Source organism: Rhodamnia argentea, chromosome 9 (genome assembly GCF_020921035.1).
Source record: "Rhodamnia argentea isolate NSW1041297 chromosome 9, ASM2092103v1, whole genome shotgun sequence".
Taxonomy (NCBI): domain Eukaryota; kingdom Viridiplantae; phylum Streptophyta; class Magnoliopsida; order Myrtales; family Myrtaceae; genus Rhodamnia; species Rhodamnia argentea.
The window spans coordinates 13,092,022-13,114,900 of NC_063158.1; the positions used below are offsets into that span (position 1 = coordinate 13,092,022).

A 22,879-nucleotide genomic window follows, 5' to 3' on the forward strand; every position below is an offset into this window, starting at 1 on the left:
GGGTACAATTGTGAGATTTATGAATTGTACATTCGTTTAGTCTCTAGCACAACCCTAGTTCATAAGGTGACCATTGAAGTGTATAATATGTGAAATGTCCATCAATCAAGTAAGCCCTAGAGTTATTATAAGAGGGAAACAAAAATTAAAAAAAAAAAAACATGAACCTTTTAACTTTAAACCTCAGTAGCCTGAACTTTGAACTTCTTCTTTCTGTGTCAAACATGAAGTCACCTATAAAGTTGGGGACTTCAATAAGTATTGCTAATGCTCTTTCACTTTAATAAACTAGTTGTTATTATTATTCCCAAGTAAAGTTTTGAAAAATACAAAGAAAATGTTTTTTTTTATATCTTGTTCAAATAAGTATTGCCATTAATTCACATTTTCGAAAGAGTCATACATAAAAAAAAACAAGGATGTCGCAAGGAGTCGTGCTGAAGGGATGTGAAATTTTCACGTGATCATGTCTCTGGAAAATATAATTGCATTCATATTTTATTAAATAATATTAATAAATTGTTTTCAATGAGCAAAATGCAAAATGTGGTGTTGAAAGGATGTCATATAAAAGAGACCTAACATTATAACCCCGGACCATATACTTTTGTTTTTACTGAAAAATTGATCAATACCTTTTTCAAAGTAAAAAAAATAAATATATATATGCACATAAAAGAGTATTTTTTTTTAAATCATCAAAAGTGAGAATGATTTTAGGAATGCTTATCCTGTCAACTTTTTGTTGTTTCATAAACCCCGTCCGAGAAATTTTAAACCCGACTTGCTAAACTAGTCGGTAACATCAACCGCGTAAATTTTCTTTTAATAAATAAATTATTGCACATGAACTAAACAATACGAGCTCTTCAAATGTGTAAATGCAACCATTAATGCAGTATTAGTGCACTATATATCTTCAATTATGAAACCTACGGAGTCGGAAAAAATATATATATATAAAGGCGAAAAGATTTCAGAACAAACAATGAAAAAAATACAAGATCCAACACTAATGCTAAAACCCATGCTCTAATGCCAAAATATGTACTGAAATAAACTTTTTCTCGCAAATTTCACGACCAACCTTGACTTTGTTTTTTTCTTTACAAAAAATAAGAGCAGTTCCGTAAATTTCAAAAGGCTCACCAAGCTCTAATTGAGATTACCAATAGGCATGCTACCATGTTAGTAAAGAGATTGGGAGGTGGGGACGCTAGTATTATAGGTGCGGATTCGACTCTCGCAGAGTAAAAAGTAAGAGAGATGAGTCTTAAAAATAAGAAAAACAAAAAAAAAAACTCTAATCGAGATTAAAAAATTTAATTTTATTTACTAAGTAAAGGGAAAATTTCAAAAAAATTGGCTCGAAATCCTATCATTTTGTCAAATAAGGGTCTCAAGTGAACCTTATTTCAAATAAAAGTCTAAAGTGGCACAATATGTTTCAAATAAGGGCCTAAAGTGGTATAGAGTTTCAAAAAAAGGCATGGCCTAAAGGGCACTTTTGTCATTTCTCATTTTGATTTTTTATTTATTTTTTTATATTTTTTTTCCTTTTTTGATTTTTAAAAATGAAACAATAAAAAAAATTGAAAAAAATAGCTACACCAACGAGAGGGCTGCCCGCCCACCTATGAAAGCCAACCCACGGCTAGTGGGGGTCGGCATGGGCGGCGAAGGCTAGCGCCTCCGTGAGGGCCAACGGCCTCGCCAACCGCAGGCGAGGGCCGAGGAGCGGGGATCGACGGCCCTCGCCCGGGACTAGGCGAGGGTCGATGGCCCTCTCCTTGACAAGGGCGCGGGTCACCAACCCTCGCTTGGTCAAGGCTGCGGCGAGCAACCCCCCGCCCAAATTCGAGATAGGGTCGACGAGGGCTAGTCGGCCCTCGCCTATCGACGATAGCGCGGGCCTTTGCCCCCCTCCCCCGCTTGGTGAGGCTCTCGCCTTTATAAGTTTTTTTTTTTTAATTTTAAAGAAACAGAAAAAGGAAAAGTTTAATAAAAAAGAAGAAAAATCAAATATAAAAAAGACTGAAATGCCCTTAAAATCAGGCTATTTTTTAAATTTCATGGCCACTTCAGGCCTTTATTTAAAATAACGTTTACTTCAAATACTTGTTTTAAAAAATAAGAGCACTTCCGGCTCTTATTTAAAATAAGATTCATTTGAAGTTCTTATTTGAGAAAATAAGAAAATTTCAGGCCCCTTTTTTTGGAATTTTCCCTCAAGTAGATATAAAGGAAATAAAGGAATCTTTATGGTCATCCATATGGAGTCTGAGACGAGCAGCGATACTTTGAATTAAAAGAAAATCGAAACCCGTTTACGATTCGGGTCGGGTAACCGAACCTGTGCAGTCCCACGCCGCGACTACCCCGTCCACTAGACCAAACAGCTCACATTCATTTCATCGTCATCTCTCTCTCTCTCTCTCTAAAAAGTCGTTTCCTTGGCGTGGATCTTCGACCTCCTCTCTGCTCGAGCTCTCTCTCTCTCTCTCTCTCTCTCTCTCTCTAGGTTTCGAGTCTGTCACTCGAGAATAGGGATGCCCTGGTTAGATCCGCGGCAAGTGCAAGGCATGAGCGTTTGGTGACTTCGCCATCTTTCGCGGGGCTGTCTCGATTGATGTCGAGCATGTCGTGTCCGAGGTCAGATCCGAATCCCTCCCGAGTGCACCCGGCGCCCCTCCCGATCGACCACTTCGACCGCCTCCCCGACCCCCTCCTTCTCCTCATCTTCAACAGGGTCGCCGACGTCAAGGCCCTCGGCCGCTGCGGCGTCGTCTCCCGCCGGTTCCATCACTTGGTCCCCCAGGTCGACACCGTTCTCGTCCGCGTCGATTGCGTCATCTCCGACGACGAGTCCGCCTCCCCTGTTCTCTCCGACAAGGCGCGCAACCCGCTCTCGACCTTCTTCCGCGTGGTTCTGGGCAACATAGTGAAGCCTCTTCAGGCTCTTGGCTTGTTTTCCGGAGCGTGTAGGTCCCAGTTGGGTCCTTCCTCTTCGTCTTCCCTCGCCGTCGGAAGGGAATGCGATGGCGAAATGGACCAAGGTGGCGTCACTCACCACTCTCCTACTCAGGTTTTGAAGAATTTCAATGAGATTCGGTTCCTTCGCATTGAATTGCCGAGCGGGGAGTTGGGGATTGACGGTGGGGTTTTGTTGAAGTGGAGGGCGCATTTCGGGTCTACGCTTGACAATTGTGTGATTTTGGGTGCGTCTTCGGTTGTGCGGCCTCTTCCATTCAAGAATCTCGTGGGTTTTGAGAATGGAACAGATGCGGGTTGCGCCAATGACGATAATGGAAGTATTCCTGAGTCCTTCTACACAAATGGAGGCCTCAAATTGAGGGTTGTTTGGACAATAAGCTCTTTGATTGCTGCATCTGCAAGGCACTACTTATTGCAGCCCATAATTGCAGAGCACAAGACTCTTGATAGCTTGGTTTTAACGGATGCTGATGGACAAGGAGTGTTGTGCATGAACAGAGAGCAGCTCGAGGAGCTGAGGGTGAAACCCTTGTCAGCTTCTTCAGCTTCGAAGAGGACATTAGTTCCTGCGCTCAATATGAGGCTCTGGTATGCGCCTCACCTGGAATTGCCCGATGGGGTTGTACTTAAAGGGGCAACTTTGGTTGCAATTAGACCTAGTGACCAGTCTGGGTTGAAGAAGGACATGGCTGATGGTTCTTGGATTTCAACTGCATTTGAGGAGCCTTATGGAACTGCAGCTAGAATGCTGGTCAAAAGGAGGACCTACTGCTTGGAGATGAACTCATTTTGATGTACCCCTGGAAGTTCAGGTACATCTCTGATAGTTTGTTTGCTTCATATTTTCTGTTTGATACGATAGAGGCATTGCATATTGTTTCTGTATTGGTATAAGTCTGTTTGCAGCCTGACTAGTTTGTAGATTATTAAAAGAAATAATTGCCAGACAAAATTTTGTTTGGCATTCTTTTGGGTGTGGATTGACCATCGTCTTCTCCTGATGCACCCTTACTAGTAGACTGGAACCTCCCTATAGATCTTGTAGATTTGGATGTTTTCAGATGGTCAATTGTGTATGATTTCTCTGTTTGAGCTCCGCAGGGAAGTCTGTCTCTTGTTGTGAGCATAATTTAAATGTTCTAAGGTGCATCTTTCCAAGGACTTGGTTTTCACGTTGTCACTTGACTCTGCACGATAATTTCAATGTCTTTCTTGGGAGCCTGCTTGTTTTAATGCAGCTTTTGGTGTTGAGGTTGCTCCATAGTGATTAGTAAGTATTATGTAGAGGATTTTTGTCAAAGTTATGAGCAAATTGCTTTCAATGGATACCTTAGATACCTATAGTTTGGAATGTCTACTGACGTGAGAGATATCTTGATTGTAACAAAAAGAGATGCAGAAACTACTGAAGCCACCTGAGGCTGCTTTCCAAGATCAAATATGGACTGCTGTAAATTCACCTCTTTTGCCTATCAAGTTTTACCAGTTGACCAAATAGAGTTGCTACAGCTTTCCGGAAATGAATTAAAAAAAGGCACTGTCAACCGCCAAATTTAGCGAATGATTATCATTGCTTTAACATTTGGCAGAGCCAAATTTGGTGTCCATTCTGTGGTCAGAGGATTAGTCAATCTTTTCATGTATGAAAAAGAAGTTTTATGGATGACATGTTATGCACATATTAGTTTGAAAAAAGCTTTTATATTGGGGTAGAGAAAATGGCAATAACATTCATATGCCAATTCTTGACAGTCTGCCTAGGTTAATCGTCTTAGTTTTTTGTTTGGATAAGGGTGTATTAGCTTCTACTTACTTGCCAAATGCTTTCATGGAGTGGCTACACCTTTTTGGAAGAAGCTGCTTCTCAATAAGCTCTTCCAAACACCTGCTTCTTTGGGAGCTGTAGATTCTGTAAACTTGGTAGAGCATGTTTATTTGTCCTTGGTTGGGAGATATTTAAGCCATGCACTCTGACAAGACAATGCTTGACCTTTTAGCGATCTTCGATTGTAGTCAGCCAAATTTCTAGGTTTGAGTACCCGTATGATGCTATTACACTATCGTATAAATGAAGTTTTATGATATTTGCTCATTTAATTTTGAGCGACTTTATCTTACTCTCTTTATCTCATTAGAAAACATATAAAGACAATTCCTATTTAATTTAGCTATTTTTCGTCTCACCTATAGTTGAACCTATTATATTTTCAGGGTAAGCTGATTTCTTTAAGGAAAACAAGTTGTACCCTTCTGGTAGGTGAAGGATCGGACCACAATTTTGTCTGTGCTAAGCAGCAGCCGATGCAGCTTCTACCGAGCCAAAATGTGCTGTGTATGGAAAGTACTTTTTGGGTGGCCCTATACGGCAAGTTTCTTGTTCTGTATGGGGCTCTGATAATGAGATGCATCTGCTCGTTAATTTTCTCAGGCATATGCTTGCAATGACTACGTGCAGCTATAGAAAATGATGTTCTATTCCTGAGTTTGTAGGCTTTTGAACTTATCATCGCATGCTATGTGAATAGTGTAGTGAAGAACATATACTCTAGAAGTTCACTGACCAGTGCACTCTCCACGGCCCTTTGAGTTCCTGATGCTCATGCCAGCACAGTCGGTAGGGGTGAACTATAAAGGATTTGAAGGTGGAATTCTGAGCTTATGACGAGTTATGGTAACAAAAAAAACGCAAGTTCTTAATTGCAAGGGTGATGTAGCATGGAATGCGGGAGTGTAGGCTCCAGTCCCACGGGACAGGGTGTGCAACGTCATGTTTAACAACTTCATCCTTCTTTCAAAGCTTGTTATATAGAAAAGCTGTAATAGTCAAAGGGATCAATGAGACCTTGTGATATGATGTATGCTTGTATCAGTTTTTCTTCGCCCCCCTTTCTGTTGCTTCTCTTGCAATGCTGTTTTATGTGTGACTCGTTGATACCTTGTCTTGCAGACATCTAATAAGGTGAAGTGGTTGGTTCCTTTCACATGTCATAATGACGGGTGCAGTTTCAGATGATTCGCAGGGTCTTACCTATTTTTGTTGTTTTCCATTCCCCGTAATCTTGTAGTGTTCATGATGGTTTGCTTCTCACTAGCAAGCATTTTGCTGTAATATGGGCGGTTGAAAAATGGCTAGAAGGTGACTGGAGGCGCTCTAAATGATTGATCTGTGCTGCTTTGGGCCAAAAGCAGTAGTTGGGTTCATTGGATATATTCTGAAAATGAGTTGTGTTTATCTTAAGTAGGTCCTAGGGGTGCCCACCTTCAGGTTCACCGACGAGCATTCTTCCTGAAGAGTAGTAATAGCATAGGTAGTTGTGATGTCAAAATATGAAGTTGAAGCCTCACTGTCTTGAGGTTGAGGAAATGATTGCTGTCTTGAGAAGTCCTCATGCACTACCACTAGTCACTTTGGTTCACTTCTTGAACCATTTTCGGAGCAGATTTTGGCCATTCTCATTTAAAAGAGTTGATTCTGAGTAGTCTGAGTAGAGAGGGAGAGATGACTATATCCCTTCAATTATTGGTCTGATGCCGATCTCTGATCTGTTCGGGTTGCTTCTTTTGTTAATGTACACACGAGGTTTCTTAGCTTGCATTGCCAAGAATATAAAAAATCCATGTGGACCAAGTTTGGACTACTTCATGTTCGTCAGGTTCCACGCCATGTTATCTTTGCTATAATGTCCCTCTCTGCATTGTGAGTCTGCACCTTGTTTCATTATTTTAACCGGCATGATGGATCATTAGCAACCCCTGAATTATCGATGGTGTCACCAATTTCTCTCTCTCTCTACCTCTCTCTCTCTCTCTCATTTTTATCTCTTGGGAAAGCGACAGCTGCTAATATTTTGACTTTAAATTTAGTTAAGTGGCCAATGGAAAATAATCAGACACCTCAAAAAATAAGAGCACGAATCATACTTTATCAGTCTTTGGTGCTGAAGGACTGTTCGATTGAGCTGGAACAATACCCATATGCAGTTCGATTCTGGCAATCAAGTCCAGCAAACCCAACTCCTTTTTATAATCGCAGGATTGGATAGTCATTACTGCATACATAATCATTTTGTGTCAACGTATGTAAATCAATCAAACCTCGTCAAAGTTTCGGGTAGATCGGTTGATGTCGATGTGACATCCGTTGTTTGTTTCTCTCTGGTGTGTTAATCGTCTATCCTTATACTCCACGTAGTTCTTTTCTGTCATGGCATTTCGTATCGGTGCTTCTCATGAAAATCGATTTCACGGGCATCGCAAACCCACATCATCTAGTCACGTGACACGCAATTGTCGATAAATTATCTTGACCACGCGTGCGAGTTCCTTTAATAATTGTTATACATAATACGTACAGACATTGATAAGCACCCTCCACTGCATATCTTTATGGCTCCATGTGTAGTTCAAGAAATTCCTTCAAAGCAAAGATCTGAAATTTGGCAGAGAGAAAGAAAGCGTAAACGAACTGAAGGACTTTAATTTTGCAAATAGAATTAAAAGAATGCGGGTCATGAGACAAGGCATGTGAAATTGGATTGTGGCAATGCTCGATCTCCATGATTCATGCTGTGGCTGATTTGACTGTATATAAAACAGTTTCAAGAACAATGAATAACAGCAACAATCACATTTCTCGATTCATATTCTGGGAAAAACAAGGAAAGCACACAATGAGACGGGGGGATAATACAGATCGAATGCTCGGACTCGAGCCGAAATTACTTCCAAATCGACATATAAGCAAACTAAACATAAATAAATCCATAGATGACGAAAGATGTAAAAAGGTCGCATTCCGATCCGCTCGTGGCTTTTCGCCACCATATCTACATCTTCACTCTCTTCGCGATTGCATCCAGCTGCATCAACTGAAAAGAAATAAGATTATGAAGACAATAAGGTCTAAACTAGTTTTATTTCAATGGAACTCCATAAAGAATCACAAGAAATGAAACTGAGCAACATCCCGAAATCTTCCAACCAATACCTTTCACGAGTAAATACTTTGATACGTCGTGAAATAAGAAATAGCAGAAACAAGCAAACAATTATATGAATGTAATCTGTACATTTTACAGGAACACATGAGCAAAAGCAATCTGTGCGATGAACGACTGCAGACTTCAAATGGTTAGAACAATGTGATAGAACATATGTCTCATGTTAAGGGCATCACTCAACAACATACAGCCTTTTCTGTTCCCCAGAGCAAGAATTGGACTGTTTAGGAACAAAGAGAGATGCGGCTGTTGGAGCAAAAAACAAAAAAATAGAGAGATGTGACTGCGAGACTCCACGTTCTTGTTTGGAATCTTCACTTAAAAATGTGTACTTGTTGTCACTTTCTTCTGTTCAGTTATGATATTTTCAGCAAGAATTACTTTGACTCTCACATATTTGGACGGTAGGCAAGGACCAAATACAAAAGGACATACCATCAATCTGCTTTTATTTCCACAAACTCGAAACACTCGTGAAATGGCAAACATCTACAGCCGCAAACCCAGAAGAAGTCAAACCGAAATTTTGGTAACTAGAATGTGAGAAATGAAGGATAGCCTTCATTGAAGCAAATGAGAGTGGCTAAACAAGTGCTAGTCCAAAAGAACTACCCTATTCGTAAATAACCAGTGGTAGCGAAGATGAATGAGCGAAATAAGCCAGCCCAGTACGAAAGATGAGAGATATATGGATACTCCATTAGCACTACGGAGCTCAAGAAGACAATTGACAGACAAGAGACTGCAACTCCATCAGCACTATGAAGCTTTCTACTTCATACGGAGATGGAATGACCTCATTCAGGTATGATATGTTTAATGTCATTGGAAGTCAGTCCGCCATCAGAAAGTGCAACAGTAATTCCAACTGGTGACTTAATAGGAATTTCTGGCAAATGCCAGCTGATCTGCAAAGAATTGCCGGTGACATTTGCACTCTGCTGCTTGTGTTGGGTACTACTATGCTCTAACGGACAGTGAAAACAAGACTCATATTCCTTAAATTAGACTTTATAGTAGTTTGTCATCTAAAATGGATAGGTGCATATTCTCCTGGAAAGAAAGGTCCTTTTATTACAAAGGTAAAGCAACAGCACAAGCTCGCATAAAGCAGAAAGCATAGGTGACGTGCCAACGTGGGGTAAGATTCAGGACTAAGGTTTTCTGCAGCCCAAAATTCAATGGTAATAAAAGGAATTTGCTGGCTAGAAATACTTAAACCCCCAGAGATTAGCTACAGCAAGGACCTATGACCATATGGTACACTGTGGTTTTGAGCAACATCTTTGTCATAGAAAATATATAAAGATTAGATATCTTCACTCGTCGATCAGAATAAATAAGAAAGATCAATTATTTAACCAGTACATCAACAATCACCATTAATGTGATACATAGGAAAAGTATGTGAATTTAGCTGACCGCTCCCTTGCACTGTTTAAGCCAAGTTCAACTAATGGGAAAAAAATTCTAGTGCTCTCTCTTTCAAAATTCAGTTAACCCTTCATGGTTTGTACTTAGACACTACAACCATCCTAATGGAAAATATTTGAAGGAACTAAAGCTATCACTACTAGTAGGTGCTGAGAGCCAAATCCAGAAATGAGCGGTATTCTTCTCATCCCATTGTGTTGGATTTCTACTTCACCAACACATGATGAATCTAAGTTTAAGGCAAGCTACCAATAGGGACCAACCTCAGCAACGAAAGTGAGCATGAAAGAGAAGTACAAACTAAGTCTATACATGCGGTAATAATGGATGAAGGAGAATGATGTGCTGCACCGATTCTGGAAAAAGAAGGTAAGAAAAACCTGTTAGAACCGACAAGATTCACAAGGATGGACGGGGTCCAAGGGGAATGTTACGTGTTTTAAGTGTTAGTCATCTCTAAGATTTACAGGACAAGTTCCAAACTAAGGCTGAACATGACCTAGGAACACCCAGATACTAATGCAGTGTTTGAAGTCGGTTTCCAGGTACTCGGTACTCGAGACAGGCAACACGTTTTTGTTCATTTCTTCTAAGATTGAGAAGAAATGCCTCTTTAAGTCAAAAGAATAATCTACAGAAGAATTCAATGCTATTCGAGAAAATACGGTTCTTGAAAGCAATAACATGTTTCAAAACTAAGACCAGAATGAGTGCAGCATGTTTCAAAACTAGGACCATATTGAGGGCAACATGTTTCCAATTTGAGATTGGGATAGAATGGGTTGCCTCTTCATTGCCCAACCGGCTTTAAAACTGCTTACTCCTAACAAATAGCACAATGCAGACCAAACTTCTCAATCATGGTAGAGATGAAATAATTTTCATGGAAACAATGAGGAAATAGTGACCCTGACAAATGGAATGAACCAACATTGAAAGGATGTGTTGGTTGCTTCCCTTAAATGCCAAACAAAGGATTTACATCTCCAAAAACTGAAGCCATTGATAACCATAGAACGATTCGTTTTACCTTCCACTTTTTTTTTTTAATAACTATTTCATCTTTCAAAGCAGCAGACCAACAACTATTACAGCTTGGTATGTACAATTTCTTTTGATGGAAGAATGAATTTCTACACAGTATCAACTCACAACCCTTTTCCATGTTCTTAGTAACTGCCTTAAAGCCACATCCTACAAAATATATGGCAGTGATCACATTTGGGATCTTTCAATGGACAAAAAACGATATGACAAGACAACACCAATGAGATAAGGGTTACATTTGCTAGATTTAATTCTAACTATGTATAGTGAGGAAATTCAAAGGAATTAATGTCCAAAATTTCCATTAGACAAAGAATGAGAGAGCGAGAGAAACCAGCATTGAAGTATACTACCTTTTTGTGTTCTGTCGTTGGAAAGTTAGTTGTAAAATTTGTGAAATTAGCGTCAATTATTCTAAAAACTTAAAAGTTATGAAGGCAACTTTGGCCTAAAACTAACGTGTAAAAACCTATATGATGAAGTAATAAGGGATCTATGACCAAAAAAAAAAAAAGTAATAAGGGATCTAGAAAGATTTGAACTCGGGGACCTCTTACTTGAATAGCATGTAAAGTTTTTTGGAACAACTTTCTGAAAGTTTAGGCTAATATATTGAGAAATGATTTAATATTCAAACACTAACAAAACACAATCCCTTAAGACACTTTTCCAAAAAAGAATTACAGAAAATCGAACATAGGAAAGCGATGGGAGTGGCAAGAACAGTTTTTGGTAGATTTTTCACATCTAATTTAATTCATCCTCTCTATTCAACAAAGAACTCGGGTCTCCTCATAGTTTCAGGAGCAATTCTGCAATAGCCCAAAGAACATAGAAGTAGGAGGTTAATCCATGATACCCGCATTGGCTCCTTTTTGTTGACATTAGAAAACAAAACGAGGTTTTTTCTTTCTTTTTCTTTTTCCTTTTTTTGAAAATAAAGCATGAACAAGAAGAGCTTCTGCAACAACTTATAAGAGGAAAGTACTGCTTTAATAGATTTCCATTTTGAATGAAGAAGATCAACTATATTATTATGTCTGATGTAGGTATAAAGGTTTTTCTACATATTCACCATTATATGGGCGACACGTGTAAGTTGCCCTTCTGTGAATTACATATTTCTGACCGGTGATTAGGAAAAAATGTGGAAGGAAAGAACTTAAATCTCTAGTCCTTTGCATGCCACAGAAACTACTTATACTAATTACCAGCTTAAGAACAGTCGATCTTCCTTTTTTGTAAAGTTTGTGAAAGTATGGAAAATCAAAATAAGAGACTCGGCTATACATAAAGCAATCTGAGAGGCAGTTCATGACCTCAAAATTGGACTTCAGTGATAAATGATACTGTCTGCTACTGCTTTTACTCATCAGAAAAGGAAATATCTCCACCATTTATTCAAAAATTGTTTCCTTATGTGTGAAATTTAGTACCTTTCCTCATCCCATATTCAGTAATATTCAACTTCCACGACTGTTAAGTTCTCCCAGATTCCATACTTTTGTACACATCTATACTGTCTCATTTCTCTACCATTTAAATTCGATTTCACCCCAACTAGTTTGGGATAAAAGTGATGTTGATGTTAAATTCGATTTCAAAAAAAAAAAAAAAACTCTCAACCAGTCTAAAGCATCTTATCGATTTATTTATTGAATATTTGCCGCTCTCATTTTCCATTGCGCACGAAAAATGTGTGCTGTGTAGTCGATGTAAGAGACAACTTTCTCCATTCTTCAACTAAGAACTTACAGAGACCAAAGGAGTTGGTCTGATTAGAGAAGCATATGCTTTCTGTCTTTCTTCATCTCCATGATCCTCTTCTTCAACCCACGTTGAAATAACTAAAATCACTGGATCAAATGTTATCTTGACTCCTTAATCCAAACCTCTATTCCCTCATGAGGTCCCGGCTTTGTTCCAAATGTTTAGCATGACACTTAGTCATGCAGCATAACTATTAATGCCTTGAATTCAGGAGTCCCGACGGTATGAATCGTTTAAATAGTTAAAGTCTTCTGTTAGCAAGTGTCCTCGAGGTCCTTGCTAGTGTCAAGAAGAGACACCTTTTTCTTTTTTTTTTTGGTCGAAAGAAGAGACACCTTATCAAGGGAAAAAGTGTCCAAAAATTCCTAAACCCAATGAATGACGGTCAATTTAGTCCCAAACCTTTTAATTATGCCAATCTAGTCCTAAAATTTTGATGACTTTCTAATTTAATCATAAACTTTTCAATTCTGCCAATTTAGTCCTAAACCTTTTAATGATTTGCTAATGTAGTCCTTTCGGTTAATTAATCAAATAATAAGTTTAGGACAAAGTTGGCAAAATTTCAATATATTTAAGACTAAATTAACATAATTGAAAGGTCTAGAACAAAATTGGCAAATCGTCAAAATATTTAGGACTGAATTGGCATGAATTGGCCGCTGTACATTGGGTCTAGGACTTTTTTGGACAATTATCCCCCTTATCAAGCATGCGAGATAATGCACGTCATATCAAAATTATTCTGCTAGATGACCAGAAAAAGAACTACCAAGTATTGAGCATAGCACTTGGCAAGGTCCCAGTAGACATAAGTTAACATTGGCTACTTTGGTTTTTGCAGGAAAAATATGTATTTTAGGATAAAATAGGTTGTTCTTTATTAACTAATGACAAAACAAGACGATACACCAGAGTCTCTTGAGTTCATTTTCTTGGTTAAGTAACAACACACAGCAACGATTAGCCCTTTTCATATGCTGTGTCCTTTGTTGAGTTTATTCTTAGATGCTCTAAGCATGTCGTAAACGTCTTAAAACCAATATATGTACATGCTTCGATGCTGCAGGAGCCATGTATCATGAAACACCGATCAATTGAACCCCGAGCATTATTCGAATAAAATAAGGAAATGAATAATATTCGAATAAACTAAGATAATTAACTTAGATAAACAGGGTAACGAGGAGATGTGTGATGCCATAGAAAAAAAAGATTGACATTTCAAAAATATTATATTTGGTACTAGGATTGAATCATGCGGCCACTTTCATGACAGATTCATGTTATGGAAATTTCGTGTTGGCTAAGTTTTGTGACACCAAACATATTTAACACATGAATACGAAGGGTCGGCCCCCTTTGTTAATTTTAACACTAGTGAGGATTAAGACTTTGAGATGACTTCTCAAGAATAGACTTTCTTTAGACCTCGTTTTTTTTTTTTATAAACAGTTCTCTCAAAAACCTGAAAATGAAAAGAAAAAATGCTTTTTAGGCTCTTTTCCTGAATACCCGGTTCTTTTTAAGACCTAAGAAAGACAAGGAAATTTTATCAAATTCATGGATGAGATTGCTGATGAGAATGTTTCTAGATAGTTGGATATTTACCATTTTTAAACTTCTTCATCAATGTGAGTTCACACGACTCTTGCTCGCTATGTCTTTGCCTGTTCATGACAGAACTTCTACCTTTTCCTTAATGAAAGAATAAGCCAGAAGAGTCTCCAGGTCCCCAAATCCTCTAACTAGTGTTTTGCCCCCGCAAAATAAGAGAACTAATTGAAATATTTCCTGGTCCCTAATTGAAATCCAGAAAACTTGGACATTTTTTGGTCTTAGCTCCCCCAAAAAAGAAAAAAACAAGCAAGCAGAGAGAAACTTAGACATTTTTCCTTGTCCCTAATTGAAAGGCATTAATCATGTACTTAAGCTTCACTTACTATTTAGAGCAATCAATCACCTCTGTAATCAGAGAGAAGGAAAGGAGAAAGAGGGATCAGAAAAAGAAAGGATCAATTTTTTTTTTAAATTACTAAAGAACCCTTTCGTAATCATCCCCTTTGTCCCAACTCAAGATTTGATATGTTGCCTAAAAGCAGGAAATCAACATTATTCTCATCACCACAGTAGCGTCACCAAAAGCTCCATATCAATAAAGTTGATATGCCTACGTGCATGGAGTTTGAAACTGTATAACATATGATTTTCTAGGATCCATGTAAGCCGGAAAAAGAATAAAACCCGACAGTGCGCCGATTCATAGCCATGTGTGGCAAGCTCAGAGGCACTTTAACCCAAAAAAAAAAAAAAACAAATAAAAAGCAACAACAGGAAAAAGAGGAAATTAATAAACAGGGAATCAAGATATTTTTGTTAAAGCTGCTAGAAAGGCCCACGATCATGAGAGGGGCACAAAAACACAAGCACAAAACCAAACCAAAACCTTAAAAAGCCCATCTTTTTTTTTTTTTTTGGTGTTTGTGGAATAATATGTCATGACCTGATGACCTACATTTGCTCAATGAGCCAGAGCAATGGCAACACCTGGCTCGAAGAATTGCAGAGAGTGCTTGCTAGAGTGAGAGGGAACCGAAGAAATTTCAGAAACAAAGGAGGAGACAAGGAGCCGGTCTCTTATAATATTTCACAGCAACCTATGCAGAACAGAGAATCAGGAGAGAGAGAGAGAGAGAGAGAGAAACCTAAGTAAAATATACCATAACAACCATGAAAATACTACCCCACCCCAATGAGATTATTCTTTTTTAATGCTTCCCAAGAATTTTTTTAAAGAAATTAGCAATAAAGAAATCATAAAGATTCAGGGAAGGATACCCCAGCACATCAATCCAAAAAGCTAAAACCTAAGGAAACAGAAAATTAAGAGAGAGAATGAAGAAACAAGAAAACCCATGAAAGTTCAAGAATTGAGCGAAGGAAAGGACCCAAACAAGCAGCCACTTAGTTAGAGCAAGCAAAGGCTATTACGCAATAGGCATCATCGACCAAGGACTCACGAAAGTAAACAAAAGAAGTGTTGGAATCTTACCCGAAAGGAGATGGATTACATACGAATGGAATCTTGATGGGGTTCATTCGTTCTTTGTTTTTCCCTTGTGGTTGCTGGCTGCGGCGGCAGCGGCCCCGGCGTGTTGGGTACGGTCGCTGTAACAGAGCTGCAACCGGCCATCGATCCCAGATTGGAACTGGGCAATGTGGTGGTTTTGGTGGTGGTGATTAGTCTCAACAGCTACGGGCATGGCCGTGCCAAGCAGGAATGGCATGCTTGGACCGTCTACAGGAGAAGTGAACCTCTGGAGGTGGTGAGGCAAAAGAGACGGTGATGACGAATTGGACTGAAGGGTCCCCCTATTGAAGCCGCCAAGGCCAGAAGAAGAAGAGGTTGAAGATATGCTGAAGTTCAGATTGTATTCTGGTTGCGACGTGCCCGTGGCTGCCGCCACTGGGATGAGGTGGTCGTGCACGAAGGAGATATGCGGGAGCTCCAGGTGGTGGCTGCCCCCTCCACCACTTTCAGTGGAGATGGTAAAGGCTGGAACTTGCATCGCTTGTGGCAGTGAATTTGTGCTGTTCCCCATTTGAATCTGCCCGGGAAATCCACCAGACGTGTGGTGAGGATGTCCCCTGGAGAATTGTCCACCTAATAGCCCGCTGTTGAAGTACTCCATGGCCATCGAGCTCCACTGCCTCGCCGTAGTCTTGTGGAACGGATTGGCCTCGCTGCTGCCGGAAGGACTACTTGTGGTGGTGGCAACGGTGGTGGTATTGGTGGTGGTGGTGGTGGTGTTTCCAGTGCTAATAGCCCCAGTGAGGAGCTCAGTGAAGGAAGAGTTTTGAGAAATTGGGTTCAGGTTTTGATTATTGGTCTCCTTCTCCTTCGCAGTCCTCTCCCTTGCCCTCTCGCGCGCCCTCACCCGATTAACCCGGAGCTCCGACCGGGACAGAGAGAGACCCGAACCCTTGCTGTTCTCGGAGTTGCTGCTACAAGCGGATTTGGACAATGAGAGGTTCTGGTTCTGTTGCTGCTGTTGCTGGAAATTTGAGTCACCGTCCAGCTCAACCTCGGCCGAATCGAAGCCGTGCTCCTGCTCCGTGCCCCCGTCACTGGCCCTCTTCTCATTGCTGAACTGCTGCGGTGTGTCGGGGAACGAGCCATTGAGTGAAGGAAGCTCCGCAATGGAGTCGGATGCGGCCTTGATAAGCCACTCCACCGCCTTGCTCGGCTGGTCATAGCCCAACCGGTCCTGGATATCGTAAAATTGAATCGCAGTGGCCACGGACAGGCGGACCCTCCGGTCCCTGAGTCCCTTCGAGGTCAGGACCTTGCTGTGGCGGTCCTTTCCGCCGGAGGACCGTGAAACCCTAATGATCCGGGAGTTGGGCCAACCCCGGAGCCTATTGGTGCCACTGCCGGCAAGACCGATCCCCACTGCGGCGGCAGCGGCAATGCTCATGGAATGCTTGTGCTGTGCCCCATCTTCCTCGTCATCTGGGTACTGGTGGTCACCGGTTTTCAGCACAATCTTGGCCGAATCCATGTTCCTGCTGGTTCCATTTCCAACTCTAGGGAATTTGCAGGCTTGTGTCAAGATCTCCTCCACCTCCATGCCACTTTCATGCCTTAAAACAGCAAGGACTGAGAACTTGATGAGACCCTTTGGCTTTTTACTCGAATTTATGCTTGTTCTAGAGAGAGAAGGAGGAAGGGGTTTTGGAAATTTGAGGAAGTGAGTCTCAGAGAGAGAAGTGGTGGGTTGAACTTGGAAGTAAAAAGGAGGGATTTTGAGGGGTGTGGTGGTGGTGGTAATGGGGAGAGTGCAGGTGGGGTTGCGATGTCCTACGCATTGATGACGATAATACAGAGAGTACTTTGGCTGTGTAGCGATAAAAAGAGCCTGTTTTACGCCTTCGACATATCAAAGTCCAAGTCAGGTATGTCTGTGTGATTGTGTGAGAAGATAGAGAGAGAGAGGTCAAATAACAACAGAGCAGTAGCAGCTTCTCTCTTCTCTCTCTATCACTAGTTTTGCAGGTTTTTTTGCAGTGTGTGCCTCTTTCAAAAGCAAAGCCTGAGAAGGATGTCTCAGCAGGGAAGCCTCAGCCTTCAGCACTGCAAAAACCAGAAAGCCCAAAAGAGCCACAATGAAGAAAAAAAAGGAAAATTTAACCATTCAGCATCATCATCATAATTCACAAAGAAAGAGAGAAAGAAAAATGAAAACAGCAAGCATCAGATGCTTGATACGTACACGTCGCTTTAACCACACATACACACAGGCTCACCTTACTCATTCAGCTGACCACAGATAGAGAGAGAGAGGGAGAGAGAGAGATCTGACTTAGTTATGATACACTCGCATACTACACCCACCCCAGACCTATGAGCATTATTGTGGCTACAAAGCTTTTAGCAACAGCTCAAAACCTATCTCACAGCTTGATAAAAGCTTCCAAGGACCCCCAAAGATAAAGAAAAAAGGTGGATTGAAGTTATAAAAGAGAGTTGAAGGGGGGCTACTGAGTAATGGCTAGTGTGGTGGCCGCTCGCTACATATCAAGCCTTGATCTGGAAGGTTTCAAAAATTTCACCTTTTTTTTTGTCAGATTCAAAGCTCAATAAGCAAAGCTGAAATACCAGTCAATTCTTGGTACGGCTCGTTTGATCTGAGCTCCTACAGCTGACCCTTTTTCTTGTTGAAGAAGCTCTGGCTGACCTAAAAATGGCAGACACAAGAACAGCCCAGATGAGTTATGGTGTTGAGCCCCAGAAGGTCAATAAACAATAATGGGCACTAATTAATTTGAGCGCTGTTTCTAAACTACCCACAGAACAGGAAAAAAAAACCCCACGAAAAAGAACAAAAATGAATAGGAAGGAAGGAAAATCTTGATACTAAGGAAACAATGTGTGTTGCTGTTGGTGGGTCGGATTTGTGACAGGTGTTGAGCTCTCAAGGCCAAAAAAAAAGGCCCTCATAGATTTTTTTTTTTTTGTTCCTTTGTTTGTTTTTGTGGCAGAAGAAGTTGAAGGAAAGCAAGAATTGGAGCCAAATTAACCAAACTAAGCTCGCACTTCACAGATCTGCCTTCTAATCCGTGCAAATCCAAAAACTTCCTCAGATTGATTAGTTCCCTCTCCAATCGAACATCAATCTGTGCTTCTCTGCGTGCCCCTCTTCAAAGGGTCTCAAAATCTTGAAACCAAATTCCAAGAAGAAGAAGGAGAAGAAGAAGCAGCAGCATCAGCAGCAATCTCAAGTCTCAACACAAGAACGAAACAAACCCATGATTTTCTTTTAAATTACTGAGCTTTTAGCATCGAGAGACAATGGTGTTGCTTGTGAGAAATTAGAGGAAGGCAAAGTGAAACACCTTCTTGGGCAAACTACTTCTCCAGCAAGCAGATTAAAAGAAAAGACAAAAGATGCAGATTTTGCGGCTCTCGAGATTCGCACACGCTCTTAAGGACTTTCGCTGCTCATCCATGACCCGCCATGGACGGACCTTTGAGCTGAGATGGACATCATCATCATCAACAACAACAACAACTAGAATTCTTGAGCTCAAGCTTTTAGCGAGTGAAGAGAAGAGGGAGACAGTACCAGACAGGTATGCTACAGCTCGGTCTGTCTTGTCAAGTGGGGTTTGGGATTGGTTTTCATGGCTGAGACCGAAAGAAAAAATCCAAGTGTCTCGGAGGAGAAAATATCTGCACAGACAGACACAGAGGTATAGAGAGAGAGAGAGAGAGAGAGTTATGAGCTCAAGATTGCCCTAAAGAGGGAGGAGAGAGAGGTTTGGGTTGGGTTGGGTTACGATTCACTTTCGTTCGTTGATCCACATTCATTCCACCAAAATTTGACCCCGAGCTTCTCTCTCTCTCTCTACAATCTTTTATTCGCCCCTCCGTCTCCAACTATTTGTCCGGAATGCCATTCTCAGTTGCATCCTCTAAATTTCCGTACGCCTTTGTAATAACGTTCGATTGCTCTTGATCCTCTAACCCCTTATGTCTCTTATAACTCATCACAAAAAAAAAAAAAAAAAAGCTTGGCGGGCGTCTTGCATCGATGAATTTGCGCGCGATGAAACACCATCCCCAACCCCCAACTCCAATCCTCTCTTGCGCGACTTTCCACTTCCGATCAATTCCGTCCGACCCCGACCTTATTGGTGGACTATGAAAGGGCCGGTCGATCGAACGGTTCGAAGCATGCTCCTCTTCTATATCGCTCTCCCGTTTCATAACTCTATCTAATCTTGGATTACTAATTGGTGAAATACTAGGCAATCCAAAAAAAAATTTAAGCTCGTATTTAAAAAAAATTATTCTGAAAAAATTCATAGAATTGAAAGAGCTCTTACTTTTTGATCGGAGAGAAAAGCAAATGCAGTCTCAGTTTTTCAACTTTGTTTAGGGATGTCATTTTTCTATCTTGTTTAGAAAGATAGCTATCAAACACAAGATTAATCCAAATTCGCCAACATGGCCCTTTAGGACTTGGCAATTTCCGGGCTAGATGGACTTAGTAGCAGGGCGGGTTTGGAACCCTAACCCGTAGAAACATCGATGGATTAGGATAGCCATGGAAACCCCCATTTTCTTGACTGAAAACACTCATTAGATGACATGATAAAAGAATGCTTGGAAATTCAACTGTTGATCAGTCACCTTAGTAAGTTAATGCCTCACTAGCTAGCTATTCAAATGCGAACCCTTCCTTGGGTGAACTCCTCTTTTTGGTCCTTAGCCAACAGGACATTAGCAGCCATAAGGATTAAGAATAGGTTCTTACAAGTCACTTACCCATGGGATAATTACCAAAAAAAATTATAAACCTATTGCAATTGTATCAATTCAATCCTAAATTTTTTTTTGTCAATTGAATCATATACCTTTTGCAGTCCATTGGCTGAGCAGCACTAACGTGGATAAACATTAATAAAATTTAATATTTTTCGTCTCTTTTAAAAAAATCTGTCTTTTTTTCTTTTCCTTTTTTTTTTTTTTTTGCTAGGACCTGCGAGCCCTCGCAGGCCCTAACCCAGGAGCCGGCAGCCTCCAGCCAGCTCTAACCAAAAAAAGAAAACAAAAAAAGACATAAAAATTTATTTAAAAATAATTAAAATTTTCAAAAATAGTAAAAAATTATTAAAATAGGTCGACGCTAGTTGGCCAAATAGACTGAATTGACATAATGGCAAAGGTTTAGAACTCAATTGATCAAAAAAAAGTTTAAAATTGAATTGGCGTAATTACAATGGATTTAGAATTTTTGTTGTAATTTTCCCCTCACCCATCATTGGAAACACCACTTTTTGTCCGACTAGCATATATATGTTTACTATGAAAATTGATAATAACATTCGCAATAACATCTACTCCATCACTCCGTAGTTTATGGATTTCTTCCCTTTTATTGACTTTTTTATACACTACTCGGAGGATCACTCAATGGACTTCTATGTAAAGAAAAAGGGCAAAAGTGCAATAGGAGTGTCAATATTTATATACGATGCTCACTTTAGTACCAATTTTTTTGAAAAATGGTTATTTCGGTGCCAATTCCGGTGAGCTTCGCCGGAAATCCTACATAGCATCTACGTGGCTCATCGGAGCTTCTAAGTCAGCAATAAAAAAAAAAGCAAAAAGTTAAAAACATAAAAAAAAAAATCCGGTGCAATGGTGAGGGCTGTGAGCCCTCGGCGTTCCCGGTGATGGTGGGGGCGGCGGCAACGAGGGCTCACGGCCCTCGTCGCTGCAAACTCATGGTTCCCTTTTTTTTTTAGGCTATTTTTCTGTTTAATTTTAATTTTTTTAAAATAATTATTTTTATGTTGAACAATCCACATGGGGTCCACGTGGGTTGATTTTTTTTAAAAAAAATTGACACATAACATTAAAAATTTAATAAAAAATGCCACGTGTACTGTTTGGCCGGAGTTAGCACTTAACTAATTATTTTTGCCCTAAATTGGCACTTCTGTGATCGTTTTTTCTTCGATTTGGCACTTAAGTGATCCGAAAAAAAAATATTGGCACTAAAGTGAGCGTTATACATAAATATTGGCACTCCTGCTATACTTTTGCCAAAGAAAAATTATTTTAGACCCTAACTATGAAATACCCTACTAATCCCCCAAATCAAGTACAATGCGAGCCAAAATTCATATAGATAACCCAAACATGGAATTCATTGCACTTAATAGCGGAGGGGATCAACTGAACCATATGCAAAAAGGCCAGTGAAATTGTTGGTTCCAAACTTATGCCTGATTGTTTTTTGTTCTATTTAGTAATTATGAGCAGAGATATGCGAGTCGCATTAAATGTATCGGGCGAATTTTCAAAATGCACTGAAAAAGACTCCATCAATCTGGTGGATGGAGCAAAGGACCATAAGGTGGCGCATGTCACTACTTAAATTCATCTGAATGGGAGACGATGTGATCTGAACACAAAATTTGTTGTATATAGAATATTTGTATAATCTATTTAACATAACTAATATTGCAAACAAAACAATGTCTATAAGACATTCGCAAGGGGGATAGAGGGCATAACTTACCATCAATCACACTCTTTTCTATGTTATAAAGCAAGGCCCTAGGCTTAATTCAGAAACCATGCTCTTTGCTATATGTCTCATGGCAATTTGGTGAATACAAGCAAAAGGATGGGTTAAGTTCCAAGATGATGCCAGGGGGAGCTTAGGGCACCAAAATTTCCCTAAATTGATTAATGGACCCCCAAAAAAAAAAAGGCTTTTCATCTCCGCCACCCAAATGTCGAGTTGGGAAGTCATTCTCACTTTAAACCAATCATAAAATTTTATTAAAAAAAAGTTATTTATTCATTTGTTTATTTATTTATTGCTTATCTTAATGCACCCTCTAAAGCAAGGATTTGATGGGCGTTTAGTGTAGATATCAATTTAGTGAAATTTGTTTAGTGACCATCAAGAAACATAATGATCCGTGCAAGTAATGATGTGTCTCATTGCCTCCCAATTTCGATGAATGAATATAAAATTTGCTCGTGCGAAGGTACCAATATCATGGGCCACGAGAAGCACCGGTGATAAAGAAGCCACCATGGACCTTATGCTGGCAAACACAACAGCAACCTGCGACCCTTTCTTTAGCATCCTTAAAAAAGGGAGAAATTGTGTTTTTGGTCCAAAGTTGTCATCGAATTTCTCTTTTCATCGTCATACTTTATTTAGGAGAAAAGAACACCATAAAAGTCATGAATTTTGTACGACGTTCACTTGACTGTCATAATTTTTTTTTAGCTCACTTGAGTGTCATATCTTTTTATCCGATCACTCGAGTACCGTCTAACTTTTCATCGATCACTTGAGTATCATCACTTTTTAAAAATGTTCACCACAAATATCACGTTACTTCCGATTTTCGATGCTTAAAGAAACTAATTGTAAACATCTTTTATAGGTTCACTAATTACTTAACTATTGGCGGGTTTCTTTATATGTATTGTCTAGAAATAGAAGGACTCAATGATTATTCTTTCGCCAGAACCAGAAGTCCAAATTTGAAAACCTATTTATTCTAACATCTGATTGTAGAGTAAATTTCATATTGCTGTG

General features: G+C 39.9%; 2 protein-coding genes across 8 annotated transcripts; one reads left to right on the forward strand and one right to left on the reverse strand.

The window, feature by feature from the left end:
- Positions 1 to 2,418: 2,418 nt before the first annotated feature.
- LOC115729699 (F-box protein At4g18380-like) lies at positions 2,419 to 5,878 on the forward strand. 2 transcript variants are annotated; one of them, XM_048285050.1, is made up of 2 exons: positions 2,419 to 3,807; positions 5,220 to 5,878. In XM_048285050.1, the coding sequence occupies exon 1, from the start codon at positions 2,630 to 2,632 to the stop codon at positions 3,785 to 3,787; it is 1,158 nt and encodes a 385-aa protein (XP_048141007.1). In that variant the 5' UTR covers positions 2,419 to 2,629; the 3' UTR covers positions 3,788 to 3,807; positions 5,220 to 5,878. The 2 variants fall into 2 exon arrangements, with proteins under 2 accessions (XP_048141007.1, XP_048141008.1); XM_048285051.1 differs by having other exon boundaries at positions 2,419 to 3,806; positions 5,206 to 5,878.
- Positions 5,879 to 7,524: 1,646 nt separating this feature from the next.
- On the reverse strand, positions 7,525 to 19,218 carry LOC115729697 (transcription factor TCP2). Of its 6 annotated transcripts, none has more exons than XM_048285048.1 (5): positions 19,086 to 19,218; positions 18,872 to 18,978; positions 17,905 to 17,983; positions 15,298 to 17,379; positions 7,525 to 7,862 (listed from the first exon to the last, which is right to left on the reverse strand). In XM_048285048.1, the coding sequence occupies exon 4, from the start codon at positions 16,874 to 16,876 to the stop codon at positions 15,341 to 15,343; it is 1,536 nt and encodes a 511-aa protein (XP_048141005.1). In that variant the 5' UTR covers positions 16,877 to 17,379; positions 17,905 to 17,983; positions 18,872 to 18,978; positions 19,086 to 19,218; the 3' UTR covers positions 7,525 to 7,862; positions 15,298 to 15,340. The 6 variants fall into 6 exon arrangements, with proteins under 6 accessions (XP_048141005.1, XP_048141006.1, XP_048141004.1 ...); XM_048285049.1 differs by having other exon boundaries at positions 19,093 to 19,212; XM_048285047.1 differs by lacking the exons at positions 18,872 to 18,978; positions 19,086 to 19,218 and adding exons at positions 18,164 to 18,241; positions 18,642 to 18,835.
- Between the last annotated feature and the right edge of the window lie 3,661 nt (positions 19,219 to 22,879).

Excerpts from the sequence above, each read along its gene's own strand:
- LOC115729697 (XM_048285048.1), bottom strand. The coding sequence starts at position 16,876 with ATGGAGGTGGAGGAGATCTTGACACAAGCCTGCAAATTCCCTAGAGTT.
- LOC115729699 (XM_048285050.1), top strand. The coding sequence starts at position 2,630 with ATGTCGAGCATGTCGTGTCCGAGGTCAGATCCGAATCCCTCCCGAGTG.